This window comes from Dasypus novemcinctus, chromosome 6 (assembly GCF_030445035.2).
Source record: "Dasypus novemcinctus isolate mDasNov1 chromosome 6, mDasNov1.1.hap2, whole genome shotgun sequence".
Lineage (NCBI taxonomy): Eukaryota > Metazoa > Chordata > Mammalia > Cingulata > Dasypodidae > Dasypus > Dasypus novemcinctus.
In genome coordinates this window covers 124,531,026-124,551,288 of record NC_080678.1, presented here as the reverse complement: position 1 = coordinate 124,551,288, position 20,263 = coordinate 124,531,026, and the positions used below count along the sequence as shown (strand labels likewise).

Sequence of the window (20,263 nt, the reverse complement as noted above, 5' to 3'; positions counted from 1 at the left end):
TTCACCCCTCCTCACTCCCAAGAGCCCTGAGGAGGCGGCCACCCCTTGACTGGGAGGCAGTGTCCATGGGGAGCCCCAGGCTGCCCAGAGCAACTGGGCAAGGGGGACACTGCCAGGGACTCTCCAGCCTGCACCCCACATGTGCCTGACACCTGCCCCAACATTCTCTTGAGTCATGAAGGCTGAGCAAGAGATGAGCCCCAGGTAAAGACAGCAGAGGCTTCTGCCTGGCACGGGCAGCCAAGGCTTCCTGCAGCCAAGGTGAGCGGGCCCTGCCTCCTCCCCGGGCCCATTCCCCAGCCCCTCCCTCTGCGGAGCTGTGCCCAGACAAGGGCTGCCCCTGCAGCCTGGCAGTGGAGAGGTGCCCGCTCCAGGCTCCTGCCCACGCAAGCCCTGCAGGTTCACACCCCACCCCTGAGAGTGCAGCAGGGACACAAACCTCTGGTCAACACACCAGCCGGGGAGGGGGCTTGCTAAAACCTTTTAATACATTCACATGGAAAACCTGAAAGCTTGAGAAGGACACTCCCTTTCCCAGCCAGCCGTGGCCGGCTTCCAGAGGCAAATCTGTCACCAGTTTTCCACGCATTTCCCTGTAAATGTCCTGGCAGACACTGTTGGTTGTTCTCCCATATCCATCCTGTTCTCTTTTTCTAGGAATAGAACTGTCCAGTTTCAGCTGGGAACAGGGCCGTCCATGGGAAGGTCTGTGTTTCCCAGCCACCCTGCAGTTGGTGCAGCTGAGTCCTGGCCAGAACTCATCTGGCCAGACGAGCACAGTGCCTCATCTTCCAGGACCATGGAGGCAAAGCCACCCACGGGGCAGCCGTGTGGAACTCCTGTGATACATAGATAGGTGGACAGAGATGGCGTGCCCTGGTTTTGGCACCTTAAGTTTCCGCTTGCCAATTACAAATTATCCTGCGCTTTCCAAGTGCATTTAAAAACTCTTTCTTATGACCTCATAATAATATATTATATGGATATGCCATAATTAACCAGTCTGCTGTCAATGGATATTGGATTATATCAATTATTGCGTTACTACCAAAAAACAAAAATTAAAAAGTGCAATGACTAGTTGTTCATACATAAATTCACAGATATATGTAAGTTTATCCCTAGAAGTACAGATACTTAAATAAGGTAGTACACATTTATAATTTTCAGATATTACCAAATTTTATCCATAGAGGTTGTAACAGTTTAGATTCCCACCAGAATTATGTGCAAGTTCCTGATTCACCCCATATACTCCCTAACGTGTTAACTCTTTTTTAAGGATTTATTTTTCTGCCTCCCCTCCTTGTTGTTTGCGCCCACTGTCTGCTCTCTGCTCGCTGTGTGCTCGTCTTCTTTTTAGGAGGCACTGGAAACCAAACCCAGGACCCCCCGTGTGGGAGGGAAGCACTCAGTGCCTTGAGCCACCTCCGCTCCTGCTTGCTGTGTCTCTGTGTTTCCTTGTGATTATTCTCCACTGTGTCAGCTCACCACGCCAGCCCGTCACGTCAGCTTGTCCTCTTTAGGAGGCACCAGGAAACGAACCTGGGGCTGCCCATGTGGTAGGTGGGCACCCAACTGCTTAAGCCACATCTGCTTCCCCTTAACTTTTTAATGTTTGTCAAGCTGATAGGTGAAAAATACCATTTCCCTTATTTTTAGTGATCTTGAATACATTTTCAAATGCTTAGGAGCCATCTTATTTCCCTTTCTCCTAAATTCTCTATTCACATCTTTGCACACTTCTACTCGGCTCACTATGCATTAGGAAAACCAGCTCCTGGTGACCAGAGCATCATACGTGAACAGAGGCCTGGGGTCCAGGTTTGGCCCCAATGCAGGAATTATAGGTCCTGTGCCTCACATCTAGACCATCCCTGCATGTATGGGTGGAGAAGGGGCCCAAGACCAGCCTGAGGTTTCATGGTAGATTAGCCCCGCTTGGCGTGCTGAGCTCAGAGCTCTTTCCTGCTCCTGGCCACCTGAGTTACGTTCCATAGTTCCCTCGGGGCCGTCTTCCCTCTGTATGGGGAGCTACGTACAATTTCAAGACTCGGACCAACGCCGTCTGTGCTGGGGGCAGCATCTGGAGGAGGGTGTGAGACCAGCACATCCTGCTGGAAGAAGAGAGAGGAGGTAGAGGGACCACCTGCTGGGAGCAGAGCTCTTCAGGCAGCTGCGCCACGGACAGATTCAGAGAGGCATGTCCTGGTCACTGGACCTAGCCAGGCCTGGGCCTCTGGGACTGGCCGCCCCTTGACCACTCCCTTTCCCACTCTCCTGGCCCCTGGCCTAAGGGAGTAGGTCTGTGAAGAGAAACGTTCTCTCACCAACGCTTGGGTCACCTTGAAGTAACAAAGGCAGAATAATTGCTTACTTCTGTATTAACCAGTGTAGCAGTTTGATATAATTGATGAATTCCAAAAAGAAATACTGGGTTATACTTGTAATCTGATCTGTACCTGGGCATGATTAAGTTATGATTAGGGCACTGAGTCCCCATACCTTGGTGGATGGGGACTCACAGATAGAACGCATAGTGAAGAACAGAGTTGAGGGCTTTTAATGTTGGGAGTTTTGATTTTGGAGTTTGATGCTGAAGACTTAAACTGGAGCTCTGGGAAGTCAGCATGCAGAGGAAAGAGAAGCCAGCCCCAGGAAGGAAGGAACCTTGAAGCCAGTGTGAAGCAAGCCCCAGGAATATAGGAACCCAGGAAGCCTGAACCCTGGCAGACGTCGGCAGCCATCTTGCTCCAAATAGACTTTGGTGAGGGAAGTAACTTATGCTTTATGGCCTGGTATCTGTAAGCTCCTACCCCAAATAAATACCCTTTATAAAAACCAACCAGTTTCTGGTATTTTGCATCAGCACCCCTTTGGCTAATACAACCAGGTTTCATAATGAGTTACTCTTAGTGTCATCCAAAGACCTTAAGGCTCTGTGGGAACTCGTGCATGTAACATACCTGGTACATTTAAACACAGCACAGTTCTCCTTACTGTGCTCAATCTGGCCCCTTTGGCAAGGAAAGCCTCTCCAAGGTGGCTCCTGAGTCCTTCCTTTCTCCCAGCCCTCGGTGGTCTTTAGAGCTTTCTTGGTACTTGGTACATGAGGCTTCTTGTACATGTTCTGCTCCAAGCCTGCCATCTGCCATTTCTCCAAGGAGTTCCCTGTAGTGGAAACTGATACCAGAAGGCCATAGTCTGGTCTCAGCTGTCTCGAGTGTCTTTAGTTCATTTCCCAGCTCAGCAGCACAGAAATCAGGGCAGGAGTATTGCTTGCCCAACTCCACAACAATGACCAGGGCTTTGCTATAAAAGGGGGAAATACTTTCTGCTTCTCAAAGATATCATAACAGTTTCTCAAATTCAAGGCAGTGGCTTTCAATCTCGCCTACATCCCCTGGGGAGCTTTAAAAATACTGATGCCCGAGGCCACCCTCAGAGATTCAGGTTTAACTGGACTAGGATCTGATTTGAGCAAAGAGATTTTTAAGAGTGACACTCCCAGATGGTACTCAACCGTTTATCATTCTAGACATATTCCCACAGTTACCACATGTATGTGTAGGCCCACACAATACTGTATTGCATGTCTGAAAATGGTTTATAAATTCTGGAGCTCCTGAACATTGTTTCAAGTTATCCAAGTGGGTGCTCATACTTCTAGTTCATTCACCTTCACTCCACACCTCATCATTTTTTCTGCTGCTCACTTGCAGTGTTCAGGCCAAATATCTTGGAGTGCTCTGCCCTCAGGACAAACTCTAGGGGACCAGCCTGAGACACGTTCTGCTCAGGCCCCCAGACCACCACCCAGTAGACTGGTTCTGGCACAAATGCACCCCGATGTGCACACAGGGGCTGCTCTGCACCCTCTGCACAGGCAGGAACCCATGCTGGAAGCACCGGCTGGCGCCAACTACTCTGTGGAGGCGGGAGAGGTGCGACCGCCAGGACTTCTTCTCCTGACTCAGTGCTTGCACGGTTATTGCAGCCCTTCGTTTTCTGTAGCATTTTTGCATCCAACACAACGTCTCCCCAGGCTGTACTTCTTCTGCTTCGGGATCGTCAAGTGTCTTCCAGGGTTGAGGAATTCTCCTGTGGTCCAGCAGTCTTCTGATTAGCCACTGCCCTGAGCTTAAGCACCGAGAAGGGCTGCCTCGAGGACGCAGGAGCCCGTCTGCGCAGGCCTGCCCACACCCTGCACAGCCACTTCCACAAAGCCCAACGTGGTGCACCGTGGTTCTCCAGCCTCTGACACCAGTCCCAGCTCACTCCCACCTTCCCACCTGCTCTCCCCTCTGCTTGGCCGCTCTGGTCCCTGTCCACTCCTCTTCTCCACACCCGCCCCCCACCTGCCATCCTAACCCCGGGCCAGGCCGATGTACCTTGAGCAGACACTCCAGGGCGCAGCTCCCCTGGCCTCCTGCAGACCCCAGCGTCAGTTGTACAACAAATTTCAGACATAAAGACTTAATAAGGTGGTAGACTTGGCCCAGTGGTTAGGGCGTCTGTCTACCACATGGGAGGTCCGCGGTTCAAACCCCGGGCCTCGTTGACCCGTGTGGAGCTGGCCCATGCGCGGTGCTGATGCGCGCAAGGAGTGCCCTGCCACGCAGGGGTGTCCCCCGCGTAGGGGAGCCCCATGCGCAAGGAGAGCGCCCCGTAAGGAGAGCTGCCCAGCGGGAAAGAAAGTGCAGCCTGCCCAGGAATGGTGCCACACACACGGAGAGCTGACACAACAAGATGATGCAACAAAAAGAAACACAGATTCCCAGATTCCTGGGCCACTGACAACAACAGAGGTGGACAAAGAAGATGCAGCAAATAGACACAGAGAACAGACAACCGGGGTCGGGGGAGAAGGGGAGAGAAATAAATAAGTAAATAAATAAATCTTTAAAATAAAAAGACAATGAAATTAGTTACATTTAACTTACAGCTAGCTCTGTCCCTTCTCTTCCTGATTCACCAAGTTTAGACTAAAGGGTCGCCAACTGGAAATCACTTTTCAATACCAGTCATTCCCCATGGAAGCTAGTGAGGAACGAGGGGGTGAAACCCTTCAACCTCATTAGAACTGGGGAGCAGCCGACACCAGAGCCAACCCCACGCCTCTCCCCACCTAGTCCCTCCTACGTGGAGCGCAGGGACTCGTCACTTTCAGTGTCTTTGGCACCAGTGACTTAAATTCAGCCAGCATTATGATAAATATTTTTATTGTTAGTTTTATCAGAAAACCTGTATATGTAGGTGATTTTTAAAGACAAGATGCTTTCTGATGCGTAATTTGTTAGAGCCAGAGAAAGATCATTTCTTCTAGAAGGACAAACCTCTGAAGTTAGAGTGGAAGACAAAGGAAAAACAGACTTCACTTTGTAAGTTACCTGTATCAAACCATCCTGGAGCACATCAATTCCATCATGTAAGTCTTACTTTAATAACAAGTCATTAACAGAAAACACACAAGCAAAAATCCTTACATTTTCTAATCTTAAAGGCAAACATCAATTTTTCTTAATATTTGACATCAAAATAAAAGGCATTGTGAGTAACAGCAGTTATTGTAATGGGGTCAGCAGTCAAGTTAAGCCAGCTTTTAGCTGAAATAATCCTTACTAGGTTCTTAGGTTTTTGCCAGGTTTCCTTCAGGTCTATTTTGGCTTATTGGGCCTAAATGGTACAATTTAGAAAGAAGGTAACAATCCATACTGAGAATGGGGTGCAGCTGGGCCCTGACTCCGTAGGGACAGAGTGGCATGTCAGCTCGGCCTGTGCGTGCCCGTCATCCCTGGGCAGCATCACGAGATCACTTCTCAGAGGTGGAGGTCTGTGGTTCGATCTTTCTAGCAGCTTCCAGAACAGAAACTAGACTTACTTTGTCTCCAAATTCTTTCTCTCGGTGCTCGAGAAGTATGCCCTGAGAGGAAACAAGGGGCAGGTCAGACCCCATTCTGAGTCATCACCCTGGAGGCGCTGAGACGGGGTGGTGGGGAGCCCGGCTGCTGTCCTCGAGGAGCCCGACAGAGCCAGCAGGTCCAGCCCGGCGCCCTGGGCCCGACAGAGCCAGCAGGTCCAGCCCGGTGCCCTGGGCCCGACAGAGCCAGCAGGTCCAGCCCGGCGCCCTGGGCCCGACAGAGCCAGCAGGTCCAGCCCGGCGCCCTGGGCCCGACAGAGCCAGCAGGCCCAGCCCAGTGCCCTGGGCCCGACAGAGCCAGCAGGCCCAGCCCGGCACCTTGGACCCCACAGAGCCAGCAGGCCCAGCCCGGTGCCCTGGGCCCGACAGAGCCAGCAGGCCCAGCCCAGTGCCCTGGACCCCACAGAGCCAGCAGGCCCAGCCCGGCGCCCTGGGCCCGACAGAGCCAGCAGGCCCAGCCCAGCCCTGGGCTGCAGAGGCAGCACCCTGGCACAGGGAGGCAGGTGCAGCTCACCAGGCCAAGATGGCCAGGCAAGGTCCACGGGCGAGAAAGTGTGTCAACTGGTCCATGGAGAGAAACCAGGACGGCTACCGGGAGAGAAGTACAGAAAGGCCTGAAGGAATGGAAGTGGAGCTCAGAGGCCAGATTGGACAGGCTCTGAGAGGCCTTAAGAGTGAGACTCTCTTTTCTTCAGGTTTCCTGGGAAACTTGAGGCCATCCACTTCTGAGACTGTGACACAAAGTTACCTTAAAATAGTAAAAAAGATAAAATAATATGCTTGAGATCAGCACCAAGGAATCTGTGTTAAAGAACCATTGTGTGGGAAAGGGTTAAGTTCAATTTTTTATAAAGGGGAAGCTGAGCCGGCTCTGCTATTCCAGGAGGGAGGGTAGGGGTTCTGGCAGCTTTGGTGCTAAGAATTTGAAAAGTGGCACCGAAATGAGGGAGAGCCAATGATGAGAGCTGGGGACAGCGCCAGGAGTGAAAGCAGCACCCAATTTGAAAAGCGCGTCAGAGGTGAAAGCAGCCCTGAGCCCAGCGCACCAGAGTACAGGGAACATGACAGGAGCGGGGAATCAGAGTGGGCATCGTGTAATTAGTTAGATCTCTCAGATAGGCTGTAACCCTGAAGTACCCAATCAGTGGGGAATAGGGAAGGGCCCTGCATGTCAGGTTTAGGTTATAAATATCACTGTTTCTTGTTGTTTGGCCTACAGTCATTTTATCCAGGTCGAGCTCCCGTTCTTGCAACATTGTTAATAAAATTCTTTTCTCCTCCACAATCAGGTGAGCTTTTGTTTTTTTATAGGTGCAGCTTTTTTTCTAACAATCGGACTAAACTTACTTAAAAACAAACACCTATAACTATGTCTGTTGTGCCACTACAAGGACTTTTAAAAGAAGCCCAATCTCACGGGGCGATCACAGGGAACCATGTGAAGAAACAGATTTACTTACTCAGTAAGCAGTATGTAGTCATGAGAAACACTGAAGAAGAACACACCATGGCATGGTAAAGTGTGGTAAGACAACAATTTTTAAAAAACAAACAAAACCCAACAAGCCAACCCAAGGCCACACAGCCCTGCCAGGTAGGCTGTCTGGGTGGCTCCTCCTCTTCTACTGTCCTCATTTTCAAAATTACTCACGTTACCTTTCTAAACTCAATATTCTTTAATGATTATTACAAAGGAAATCCCCAACAAGTGGCTCCTGGCACAATGGGACATTCCCAAGAAAAACTGAGCTCGGTCTCAAAACAGCAGCTCGGGCAGAACAATCCATTCAACAAAAAGTGCTGAAAGAATTGGACATCCATAGCTGAAAGAAGGAAAGAGGACCTCTCTCTCACACCTTATCCAAAAATTAACTCAAAATGGATCAAAAAGCTAAAAATAAAAGCAAGAACCATAAAAACTTCTAGAAGAAATTGTAGGAAAAGATCTTCAAGACCTGGTGGTAGATGGTTGATTCTTAAAGGAGATAAGAGGACTGAGGGGATTACTGATGTTTAATGTATGTAGAAGTTTTAATTAGCTTTACTGTAAAGGTATGGAAATGTATAGAGTGGATGGTAATACACAGTGAGTAACAGCTAGTTAATAAATGGGGATATGACTGAAAATGATAGTCTAGTTATATAAATGCCAATTGACAGAATGCTGGAGAATAATCCAGTAAACCAAGAGGTGGATCAGAACTGTGGTTGATGGTACTGATGCAAGAGTGTCCTTTGTTAGCTAGAACAAATGTATATCACTACTGCTTGGTGTTGGTAATGTGGACAGGCATGGGAAAAATACAGCTGGAGTCACCTATGGACTGTGGTTAGTAGTAATAATATAATATTCTTGCATGTATGCGAAAGATATACTGTGTTGATACTGAGGGAGTATGGAAAATGTGAGCCAAATGTACACTATGGACATGGTAACAATCAGATGATATTATTTTATCTGTAACAAATGACACACCACATTGTGGTGTGTTGATGGAGGGGTGTTGTTTGGGAATTCTGCACATGTGCATGATTGTTTTATACCTTTACAACTTCTGTCATAAAAAAATATATTTAAAAAATAACAATAGGGTGGACTGGGGGAAAACACAACAAATATAAGATAAGGACTATGATTAGTAGTAAGATTTTGACAATATTCTTTCATAAATTTTAACAAATGTCTGATGACAATGCAAGGTGTTGGTGGAGGGTTGATGTATGGGACTTCTGTATGATGTTATGCATGTTTGCTTAAGTTCACAACTTTTACTATACACTTAATTGTTTATGTATGTTCATATATAAATGATATAAAGATAGTAATAGGATTGGTTAGGGGAAAAATACTTTGTTTAGTAGCAATATTTTGACAAGGCTCTTTAATATTTAAAAAGGTCTAAAAACAATGCAAGTTATTGGTGGTAGGGTGAGATGTTATGTTTGTTTTGTAGGTTCACAACTATTATACACTTATTGTTTATGTATGTTTATATATGAGTGATATATTTCAATAAATTAAAAACAAACAAACAAAAAACAGCAGCCAGTGAGCCTCCCACTGGGGAGGTAGACAGGGGCAGGGAGCACTGGAGGGACCAGGCCACCGGCCAGCAAGGCCAGGGGGTCAGCTGGGCAGCCCCTGAGTTCCAGGTGAGGCATCGCCAGGCAAGGAGGCTGCCCTGGGGCTGCAGGGAAACCTGACGGAAAGCAGGTAGGGCCCACGTGCCAGGACAGGGAGAGGCCACTGGGCTCTGGGGCAGCGGCCTGGCCCAGTGCAAGGGGCATCTGGAGGGCTCTTTGGGAAACAGCTCTGAGGAGGCGCCTGCACCCGCATCGACATCACCCTCTCTGAATGTCCACTCAGCCTGCACTTGCAGCCTCCTCCAGGGAAGACGTGCCCACGCCAACTCGGGACATGGCACCTGCCCACAGGGGACTCTGCTCTCCACTCACACCGCAGCCGGGGTCCCGCGCTGCCCCTGCACCCTCCTACACAGCCCGCTACACAGAGGGCTCTCCCCCAGGGGAAGCCCCAGCCCCGAGGGTCCCCCACAAGGCCCCACCACTTCCCAGTTAGGCCTGCTTTTATTCCTTCCTCCCCTCGCTTCCCGACCACCCACTCTTGAGCCTGAGGCTACTGCAAGGGGGCGAGTCCAAGTATTACTGCCCACCGCAGCTGCCCTCCAGCTGGAGCACAGAAAACAGCACTGGAAGCCAGAAGCCGGGCTGGGGTGCACAGCTGCTGGTCCGCCGTGCTCCTCGGGCTGCTGCTCACCTGCTGGGTCTCGAGCTCCCTCTCTGCCAGGTGGCAGAGCTCCCAGTGCCTGCCCTGGAGGCTCTCGTGGTGCCTGAGTGGCCTCGTGCAAGGCGCCTGACAAGCGACAGCCCCCATCTCCCCTCCCCTGGCCTTCGGGAGGGAAGGACAGGAGGCCTGAGGGTGGACGACCGCCCTTGCTGAGGTCTTGCACTCACAGACACAGACATCTGGAATTTACCTGCTTTCCTGGTCCCACCACAAAAACTCCCCCGAGGACGAAGCCTTCGCCTTCCAGGTTTCCGGAGAAGCCTCCATTCCGGGCCCGGAGGAAGTTGAACCAGACCCCCAAACGGACAAACCCCAGGAGCATCATCTTCCGTCTGTGGGGACCGTAGAACTCCTTCTGCAGGGATGAGGCAGGCAGACCCCATATCAGCAGCCGGCACACCCGGGAAGCAGAGACCGTGGGGGAGAGTCACACTCAGGCCAAGACCCCGCCCCCACCCAGGGCCACCTCCACCTGCTAAGGAAGCGGGACCCTGCTGGGTGAAGTGCTGCCCCAAAGCCCACCTAGAAAAAGCTCTGTGGCCTCCGACTCCAGCCTCTCTGGGGACACAGAAGGCTCTTGTGCCCTACGGGCTAAAACAGTCCTCCATTCTGGAGAGGACGGAGCAGAGGGCAGGAAGCGGCTGCTCTGCAAGGGGCTGGAGCCCGCGCAGGGGCCTGGGGGTCCAGCGGGCCTGCAGCACCCAGCCCTGGCGCAGAGCAGTCCCCCTCACCGACAGATGGCACACACGCACCTTTTCATCCAGGAAGACTTCCCCTTTAAAATACGGCTGGAAGTCCTGCACTTCATGCCCGACCTGCTCCTTCACCACGGCGTAGAGGGGGATGCCCAGCGCGTCCAGCTGGGGCTTGAGGGAGGACAGGCCCGCAGCCTCCTGCAGACGACAGGGAGGTCAGAGCGTGCTCCCACGCTCCCAGGCAGCACCCCGCTTTGCCGCCCGGTGCAGGGCACAGGCCTCACAGGTGCCGCAAGGCGAGACCCGACCCAGGTGGGCCCTGGCGCAGTCCTGGTGCCAGAACGCCTTCTGGCCCAGGCTCCTTTTGAGGGCAACTTGCTGTGGCTGGGGGCAGCCCCCTGCAGTAAACAAGGGCCCATCAGCAAGCCCGCCCCGCTGCCTCTCTCGTCTCAATTGACGAGCCCACCCCGCCGCCTCTCCCCACCCTCTGGATAAGTGTCCTGCTTAAAGAGCTCCCCGGCCCGCCTGGAGCGAAGTCCCGTTCCCTGTACAGAGGCCCCTGCTTGGTGACTTTTTCTGTGGCATCATGTAGTTCCTAAGCAGGTCTCCTCATTAGGGACTGTGCCTTCCCTTTCTTGGTCTCCTAGAGCCCAGCACATGCCTGGACTTACAGAATACCCCCGTGCCAGGCAATGAGCTGCGGACGGGGGAACGCGCCGATCTGAGAGGGGCAGGCACTCGGCATGAAATGTGCGCTGGATCAACAAGCAAAATGAGGTCAGGAACAGGTTTTCCTTTCACATTTGCTGTCAGAACTAAAGAAATAGCAGGAAATGCTCTCAAATGCAACCCACTTGCCTCCACTACAAATTTGTTGCTGTATGGTGGCAACTATATTTTAATTTTTTATTTTTCCAGAATAAGAAAAAAGGATAGCAAATGAAGTAGAGTTGATTACAACACATTTACCAAGCCTCGGTGAGTGGAGACCTTTGCCCAGAGCAGAGGCCAGCAGGCTCAGGTGGTGGAAACGCCCCTCTGGGCTAAAAGGTGTTACTCATCTCTCCTTGGCTCTTTGCTCTGGGTACACCAGTGAACAAAATTTCAAGTGGAAACCGAGGCATGGACACCTCCCTGGGCCATCCCCTTTCCTTCTGGAAACACAACTTTCCACAAAATACTCGCCAGGGCAGAGGCCAGAGCAGAGGAAAGGAGCTTTTAACTTGGTGCAGCACCTGCTCTTGGAACTTTCTGGGTTTCACTGATCAGGAGAAATCAAATCACAACGGGCTTCCATGTCGGTGTTTGGAGGCATCATGGACACGGACTCCAAGTCCTGAGTTTAAACTTCAGGTCTATGGTAAGCAGAAGAGTGGCTCCCCAAAGATCCCCAACTCCAGAACCTATGGCAGGTCACACTGCACGGCAGGGGTTGCTAATGTTGCCGACAGAGTCAAATAAAGAGATTTTTCTGGATTATCTGGGTAGGCTTGACCTAATCACGAAGCTCCTTCAAGGTGGCTGAGGGAAGCAGAAGAGCCAATGTCAGTTTGAGGTGATGTGGACAGACTTCAGCAGCCTCTGCTGACCTTGAGGATGGAGGAAGAACCCTGAGCCCAGGGGTACAGGCAGTCTCCAGAGGCTGGCAGAGCCAGGGAGGGGGTTTCCCCCATACTCTACAGAGGACCCTGACCTTCAGAGCTGTCAGAGAGGACACCTGCACTGCTAGAAGCCCCCAGGGCTGTGGCAGCTGTGACTGCACAGTTCCTCTGTGCTCCTGCTCCCTCCTTGAACGAGAACAGCAGGCTGCTCTTTCCAGGGCATGGTGACGGGCCCTACACGTAGGCACTGCAGGGTCTCTGTGCACCCCATGATATAGCAGATGCTTCGCAGCACAACCAGACGTGCAGGGAAGGAGCCAAAGGAGATGCCTCTGGGCCAGGGAGGGGAACTGGAGGACCGAGGATGGCAATAGGACTGGGCTGCATTGGCCACATGAGAAGCAATGCTGTCACAGTGGCAGAGGCTACTGTCACTGCCAGCTGCCCCTGGCAGGTCACCAAACTGCTGGCCCTAAGTTTACCCAGCAGCAAAGCGACCAGGCTGTACCACGTAACTGCGAAGTCCCCTTGTGGCACTAGCATTTTGTGTCTCAACAATCACAGTTCCTGCCCTGCCTGCTGATGAACAGCGGGCAGTGGCTTCTGCTTGAGGGCAGGCTATTGCCGGTCAAGCTCTCGTGCCAGCTGCACCTACCCCACTGGCACGGCTGAAACGCACCAAGTGGCAGAACCACCTGCTCGAGCGTGCGGCTCTCGGCCCCAGGCTGCAGCTGTGTCTCAGGTGACAAAGTGGACCCCGCATCTCAGTGGTGCTCAGGCTCGTGCTGGAATCGGGAACGCAGGACTGAGCCTGATTAAATGGGAGGCGAGTCCAAGGCAGGGTGCAAGGGCTTGGGAGGGCCAGCAGAGAGCCAGGCGCTAACCCCATGCAGAGATGGAGCGCAGGGCAAAAAAGGACCCCCAGTGAGCAGAGGGGCCGGTGCTGGGACGGCCCGGGGGGCGCCTCAGGATCCTCGGTCCTGGTCCCACATGCCAGATCGCCCACTGTGCTCACCTCTCGACACAGGAAGCAGCCTGGCCTCCGCACGGCCATGATCACGGCGCCATTCTTCTCCCAGAGTTCCTTTGCTTTGAAGGTCCTTGGTTCTGTGGAGGCAGAGAAGGGAACGTGGTATTCCAACCCGTCCCGTCCCACCCTTGGCCACTGAGCGTGTCTCATGCCCACAGGACCTGGACAAGCATTCAGACACTGGAAAGGACACTTGTCCACTTGAAGAGGACCATCACAGTGTAAGGAAAAAGACCCTCCCACAAAGACCCATTTCCAAACTCGAGCATCCTGAGCTGGGAGATTTCTGGAAAAAAGGCCATTTCCCTTACTGCTGGTGTCACTGGACATTGTAAAGATCCTTTAGAGCAGAAACATGCCCAAACCTGAACACAGACCAACAAAACCCACCATCCATTAGACACCTAGACAGAATTACGTCAACAGAATCGAAAACGAAGTTTCCTTTTGCCTGAATGTAGCTGCAGTCTGACCAACGGGGAGGGGTGAGCAGCATGCCTCAGCCCTGCTGGACGCTGGGACCCTCTTTCTGTGACATCCCAGGAGCCTCGATTCCCCAGGACACACTCCAGAAGGCTGGGCTCTTACCAAACAGTGTTAGCAAACAGTGCTGGGGTGCCCCGGACTTCAAGGAACAGCTTGTCCCCACAGTTAGAGACAGCAGAGTAAGTGAGCTGTGTCCCTGACAAGCACAGCTGAGACCGAAAGCAGCGCTTCCAGCAAGGCCCCACGTGGCGGTACGTACGCAGGGAGGGGCAGTTCCAGGGGAAAGACGACAGTGGGCTAGGGAATGGCGTTACTGGGCACTTAAAGAGGATGATGTTTTCCTCAGTGTTGTGACGTTGGATTCTCAATTAAAGAAACAAAGGCGCGGCCGCGGCTCACCCGTCCCCAGCGTCTTCAGCTCTATGGCCTCCAGGTACTCCAGCGTTGCCTTCTGGGGCGTGGACAGGAACACGTCCGTGTTGGCCAGGAGCAGGGCCACCGCTGCAGCCCCCAGGGCCCCCGCGCCGATGGACCACATCCCCATTGCGAAGAAGCCTGGGTCCTGGAGGAATGAGAGGACAGAAGGGTCACTGCCCCCACAGGAGGGCTGGCTGGGGTCTGACCTCCGTGAGGGGCAGCTGGCCCGGAGGCCAGGGGTGGGGGGCAGCAGCACCCTCGGCGAGGCTGCCGAGCACCTGTGGGCACCACAGGCACACAGAGGCTCCTGCCCCAAGGGGCACCCCAGAAAGGCAGGGGGGGGCGCAGAAGCAGCAGTGGCCTTCTCGGGCCTGCTGGGGCCTTCTCGGGCTGATCCCTCTCCCCATGCCTCATGCTGTGGCCCCTACGAGGAGTCCCCCCACCCCGGGCCGTGGCCCTGACGGCTCCCCTCCCGCACTGCTCTATGCCCCTCTCCTCCTCTTCAGCACAGGAACGCCTCACAATGCCTCACACCCGGCCCAGCCTGCGCGCAGGGTGGGCAAGCAATCCCAGTAACCCTCTTCCAATGAAGAGCAGCCTTATTTTCTCCTCATCACAGAGACAGAACAGACTTCTGGTAAACATAAAACAACAAAAATGAGGCAATGTACAAAACCGTAATTGACAAGAAAGCAAATATCACCCCAATATTACCCACAGATAGCCCCCGTTAAACACCGGCGTCTGATCCAATGTTTTTTTCCTTGAAAGAGAATTACACGGCGGTCTGCCTAATGAGTGGGCTCAGAGCCTGAGGGGTGGCACTATGTGGGAAAGCGCAGGGTGGGGTGCCTGCTGGGGGCGGGGCGCTCATGGCAGGTGCTGCCAGAACCAAGCCCTGCTGTCGGGTCCTGCCCAGCTGCCCCACGAGGGCTCCTCCAGCCGTGCAGAGGCCACTCAGAACACCCCCTTGCACGTGGCCCTCGTGCCAGCCTAGGCTGGATCTCTATCGGGCTTCCCTTGCCACTGCTCCCCATGCTGAGGTCACCGGGGGCTGTTCCAGGCTGGGGGTGGCCCATCCCACCTCTCCCTTCTCCCCTGCAGATCCTGGTCTGGAAGGATTTCTCCAAGGACTAAGCTAAGGCCCAGAAGCGCAGGTGACACTGCAGGGGGCGGGAGCCCCCTGCAAGCAGCTGTGGGGAGGCCGGCTGGAGAGCTCGGGCCAGCCTGAGCACCTAGACTGTGCTAGGAAGTGAGAGGCTTCCAGATGGGGGATGGCCAAATGGAAACGGGAATTTAAGAAAGGAATGTGGCATCTGCAGGTACCGAGGGAAAAGAAGGGGCGGCCAGCGTGTGCGCGGAGGGTGCAGGGCTGCGGGGAGAGCCTCACAGCCTCGCTTCTCAGCGTAGCCCCTGGTGGCTGTATCACCCGAGGGCTTGTCAGAAGCCTGGGAAAGATGGAATCATGAACTGCACGCTAGCACTCGGTAAGCAATTCACATGCACGTTAGTGCTTGGGAAGCACTGCCTTGGATAAACAGTTGAGGACTTGGTGCTGGGCTGACCATCAGCCACACAGTCAAGCACAGTCCCCCTACCCCAGCTCCCACAGCAGGCAGTGGGTCCTGGCGACCATCAGCCACGGACACAGCCCCAGGCCTCTGCCCGGGGAAGCTGTCTCGTTCCCGCCTGCCCATCCCCACACCCCTCCTGGACCTGTGCCCAAACCCCACACACGATCCCACACGGACTTGGGGGTCTGTGTCAGCTCTCTGCTCTGGCTCTGCCCCTTGGAGTAGCTGAGCCTCGGGTCCCGCACGGTGCATCTCTGGTGCAGAGTGTGCGCCCCCCTGCAAGCTGCTGCGAATTCAGTAGAACAGGATGGTGAAGACACAACTCATGTGGACTGAAGTACTTGGGTCAAGCAGGAAAGAGCCTTCAGCAGGCCTGCTGCCAAGTCTTTTACGTGGCACAGTTACACATTACTGGATTACAGGTCACAGAACAATCAGAAGGAAACCGCAGCTCTCACCTGCCTGCTGTAAACAGGAGATTCCCCAGAGCCTGGAACAATTTCTACACCTTTCTGTACTTCCAGAACGTCCCTGGATTCCCTGACGTGTGTGATTCAAGAGCACACATCTCGGTCTCGGATCACGGAGCTGATAAACACCTGTGAGTCAGCTCGCACCTGCAGCCCCAAGACACACGGGTGCCCTGCAGGAAGTCTGCCGACCAAGCAGGCTGCAGGCCCCCTGCCACTGTCTGGCTACACGGCCCCACCAGGCCTCAGCACAAGGGGCTAGAATGTCCCAGACTCCACCTTCACGCCAAATGCTTATCCAACACTGCCCTGCTCAAAGCACGGCACTGGGGGAGGACATAAAACTAAACAGCATGTGACTCTCAAGGAACAGGCCTGGGACAGGTAACAGAAGTGATGTGGGAAGGAGAGGCAGCCTGGGCAAGGAACACACGGCTGTGCGAGTCCAGGGATCAGTTACGTCCGGTCTGGGCAGCCAGAGGACCCCAAGGGAAGTGGCCTTGAAGCAGGCACAGGACTGGGGCCAAGGCCAAAGGGCTGGCTGGGCAGGCCCGGGGTCGGAAGCTGGGGGCAGCAGGCTGCCTGGGTGGGGTCGTGCTGCAGGAGCCCGGGAACACAGCCCCCCAGGCTCCAACGGTCCCTCCTCCCCACCTGAAGTCCAAGGACGGTGAGCAGAGGAGCTTTCAAATCTGCGGAGGTGCCCAGGAGGTGTGGGTGGAGAGCGCCCCAGGGCCCAGGGCGGGAGGCCACTCTGGGGGTCTCCAGCAGGGCAGGTGGTGAACACAGACTCCTGGAAACCCGGAGAGCGCTGTCCACGTGCCTCCACCCTGGCATGTCCTGGCGCAGCCCCCACAGAACCTTGCCATACCCTACGGGCAGAACCTGAATCCTGAATCCCAGCGACTCGCGCCCGCAGCCACGGGCAGGGTGCTCAGCATCTAAACGGAGCACAGCACTCTGGCGTGGGTCCCAGGGTCCTAAGGCAGAGATGGTGCGACGCCGCCAGCACCGAGGCTGCGAGGAGTCCCAGGAATTAATTCCTCAGCACGGCAACCTGCCCGATCAATAGGATCAGTGGGATCACGCCCGGCCTCACCCCTCAGAGGGGTTTCTGGAAACAAGGGGCATGTCTTTGAGAGAACTGAAGATCAGCATGCCTTTCTCAGCCATCAGATACGAACCATTTACTCTAAAGGAAATTTACCATACCACAGCTGTCCCTTCTCGTCTCCTCCCCTTCCCACCCTCTTTCCGCTCCAGGAGAGTGGGGTCATTTTCCCTGGTAAGATCATAGCAAGGCTGTTTACAGAGGGCTCAGCCCACCTGCCAGCCACAGCGCTCCCTCCCCAGACGGTCTTATCTGCCCGTCCTTCCGCAGAAGGCGTTGTGTGATAAGACCAGACCAGCCACAGCGGCGGTGGCTGAGGGCTCCCGGCGGATTCCATCAAAAGCGTTCCCTTGCGAGTCTGAGCCTTCTGGGGTCTTCCCCAGCCCCACGCACCCCCACCTCCAGCCCCAGCCATCTCAAGTCCAGCGTGGAGATCCCCCCTCCTCCCACAGCCCCTAAAACCCTCCACCTCGTACCTCAGTCACCATCGCAGCACACGCTCCGCTCCCCTTTCTGCCCACAGGGAGGCCGACCTGCCAGGAGCGAGCAGGAGGGCGTGCGTGCGGAGTGCTCTGAGAGGCAGGCGGCGGGAGCTCTGGAGGCGGGGCGCGGGAGGCCCGCCCAGGGGGGCAGGACAGGCCCCAGAGCCCATGGGGCTTCTTCAGCTGCCAACAGTCCTCCTCCAGAAAATAACCAACTGGAGAGCTGCCAAGCCCCCAGCCCTTCCCAGCGTGCAGCCAAGTTCTGAGTCAACGGCAGCCATGCCCAGTGCCAGCAGGCACTGCAGACCATCGAGGGCGAAAGCACAGGGGGGTAAAGTGCCCTTCCACCGCCCAGGCCCTGCCTGGCTCACAAGGCCTCCTCTCAACCCCACACCCCCTCCTGTGGCCTCACCTACTCCAGAGCTCCAGAGCTCCAGGCACCTCAGCCGCACCGCGCCCCAAACTTCTCCTCCGGAGTCCCAGCTCAGGGAACGGCACAAGCTCAAGAGAAGCTGGGAGCCACGCTCACTCTGGTTCCCGGCACTGCCCACGCCTCACCAAGTCTGTCCCTCTGTAGAGTGAGGAGGCCATGCCTTCCTCTCCAGGCTGCAGCCAGAGCGAGCCCGACACTCCCCTCCCTGGCACGTAGACCCCAACCCCAAGGCCTCAGCGTGGCGCAGCCGTGTGGCTGCACCCCCTGCCATGCCACCTCCCTCACTGGACCACGCAAGGTGCAGACTCTCACGTACCAGGCCAGGCGTCCCCTGCTGCTTATGGCGGTCCTTTACCCAGGACACGCCCACCAAGCCAGCGAGTCCCCACCCAGCGCAAGGCCCAGCGTACACCGGACTTTGCTCAAAGCCTTTCCTGGCATGGACAACTGGCTGATCCTGAGCAGGCAACCCACATGCATGTGCCAAGCACACTTGACCTCTGTGCACGGAACACACGTCACGGTCGGGGCCAGGGGCCACCTGGTTCATTCCTGCGCCCCTAGGACAGACACAGAACCTCACTGGTTTCACCCCTCAGGTGGGCAGGGCTGGGACTAACCTGTAGCCCCCCACTTCAGATCGTCAAGGACAGTGATCTGGGAAAACACTTGAGCCTGGGGCTCCCTGCACTGCTCACCACAGGGAGACCTGACCGAAGCCGTGAACACGTGGGCCTGGGTCTCCTCTTCTCACAGAGAGAGGGAGGAGCCAGACCTAGAAGCGCTGGACCTCTCAGCTCCTGCGAGGTTGGGGCATTCTCAGTCCCCAACTCCTCCCAGGTCAGGGAGCCGCCTCTGGGCAGGAATTGATCAAGTCTTAGAAAGGCAGATTTCAGCACTGGGTGGGTTAATTCATGTCTGAAACAAGTAGAAACAGCCAGGTGGCTGAGCACTAGGGGTGCCCTGCCCAGCCCAGCCCCTCCCGAGGCCTGGGGCAGAGGGGTGCCTCCCAGTTCAGGCCCTCAGCACACAGGCTGCAGGCTGCTCACCTCCTGGGCTGCCCTGCCTGTCCCTGGAGCCTACTTCAGCCCTCCTTCGGGAGATGAGGAAACAAAGGCCCAGGGAAGGGCAGGCGAGCCCAAGGTCACACAGGCTGTTCTGGGGCTGTGGTCCTTGGTCATCCTCCAGCACTGGATGCTCTGGGTCCCAGGCAGCCAGGCAGCACCTGTGGCAAGGCCCGAGGAAGGTCTCCGAGGCTGGGACGGTGAGGAGACCATGTGGGTTCCAAGCCTGCTGGCTGAGGGAGGTGAGGGCAAGCCAGCCCTGAATAGGCGTGGCATCAGAGGCCACGGAAAGCCCCAGGCCTTTTCCACTAGTGTAGAAATGGCCGTCGAGCTCCTAAGGGCCGCTCGGAACTTCTCCCTACACCAACACCGTGTCAGCAGTGGATGAAGAGGCAGGCAGGAGAACACTAGTTCAGCAGCCTGAGAAGGGCACAGGATTGCGAGCAGTGCATGCCTCCCACGGCCCCCCCCAGGGAACTAGCCACCCGCAGGGAGTGCTCACCCACTGCCTCAGTCTCCAGCTCCCTGCTTTGCTCCTTGGGGAATCTGCCTAACTCTGGCCTGGCCCTTGCCTCAGATGTTAGATTCAGAAAGTTTTGACGAGATGCTGAAGCAGGACAAGAGGACATAATCAGCTCCCAGGAAACTCTGAGACACTTTCAAGGGTGAGGAGCACAGGGGCTGGGGGCAAACTTTCCTCTGATCAGTGATCCTGAAGCTAGAGCCAGTCTCCCGAGATCTGGCTGTCCTGTGCCTCCTCTACACAGACTCCTGCCTGGGCTCAGAACACCTGCCACCTGGGCATGCGCGGGAAGGCAAGGGCCACAGCACCAGACACGGGACCCTCATTTGTAACCCCTTGGGACCCTCTTTCAACCTGCGTCACCCTTCTGAAAAACAAGGCACCTTGTACTGATGGCCTATGGAGCTGCAGTATGGCCAAGAGTGGCCTCTGCATGGAACTGTAAGAAATGGAGATTAGTTTTCACAAAAAGGAAAAAAATATATTAGTAACTAATGTGAAATGGCAGCCTACTGCCTCAGTTTCCCACTCCTGGATTAAGCACAAAGGAAACCAGCTTAAGCCAGTCCTAGAGGCAGTAGAAAGGATGCACAAGAAACAGCTAAGTCAATACCAATTCAGCACTACATTCCATTCCTTTTTTGGCAAAAGG

The 20,263-nt window shown here is 54.8% G+C and overlaps 1 protein-coding gene across 4 annotated transcripts in view; it reads right to left on the bottom strand.

The window, feature by feature from the left end:
• Window positions 1-5,419: 5,419 nt before the first annotated feature.
• PRXL2A (peroxiredoxin like 2A) overlaps window positions 5,420-20,263 on the bottom strand; it is a 29,243-nt gene continuing 14,399 nt past the window's right edge. For 2 of the 4 annotated variants that reach the window (XM_058299380.2, XM_058299378.2), the window contains exons 2-6: window positions 13,940-14,102; window positions 13,040-13,131; window positions 10,481-10,621; window positions 9,919-10,083; window positions 5,420-5,923 (exon numbers count right to left, since the gene is read on the bottom strand). In XM_058299380.2, the coding sequence (XP_058155363.1) occupies window positions 5,813-5,923; window positions 9,919-10,083; window positions 10,481-10,621; window positions 13,040-13,131; window positions 13,940-14,084 (654 nt within the window). In that variant the 5' untranslated portion in view covers window positions 14,085-14,102 and the 3' untranslated portion in view covers window positions 5,420-5,812. Of the gene's footprint in view, window positions 5,924-9,918; window positions 10,084-10,480; window positions 10,622-13,039; window positions 13,132-13,939; window positions 14,103-17,585; window positions 17,711-18,340; window positions 18,590-20,263 lie in introns of those variants that run through there. The other 2 variants (XM_058299377.1, XM_058299379.2) reach the window with 2 other exon arrangements.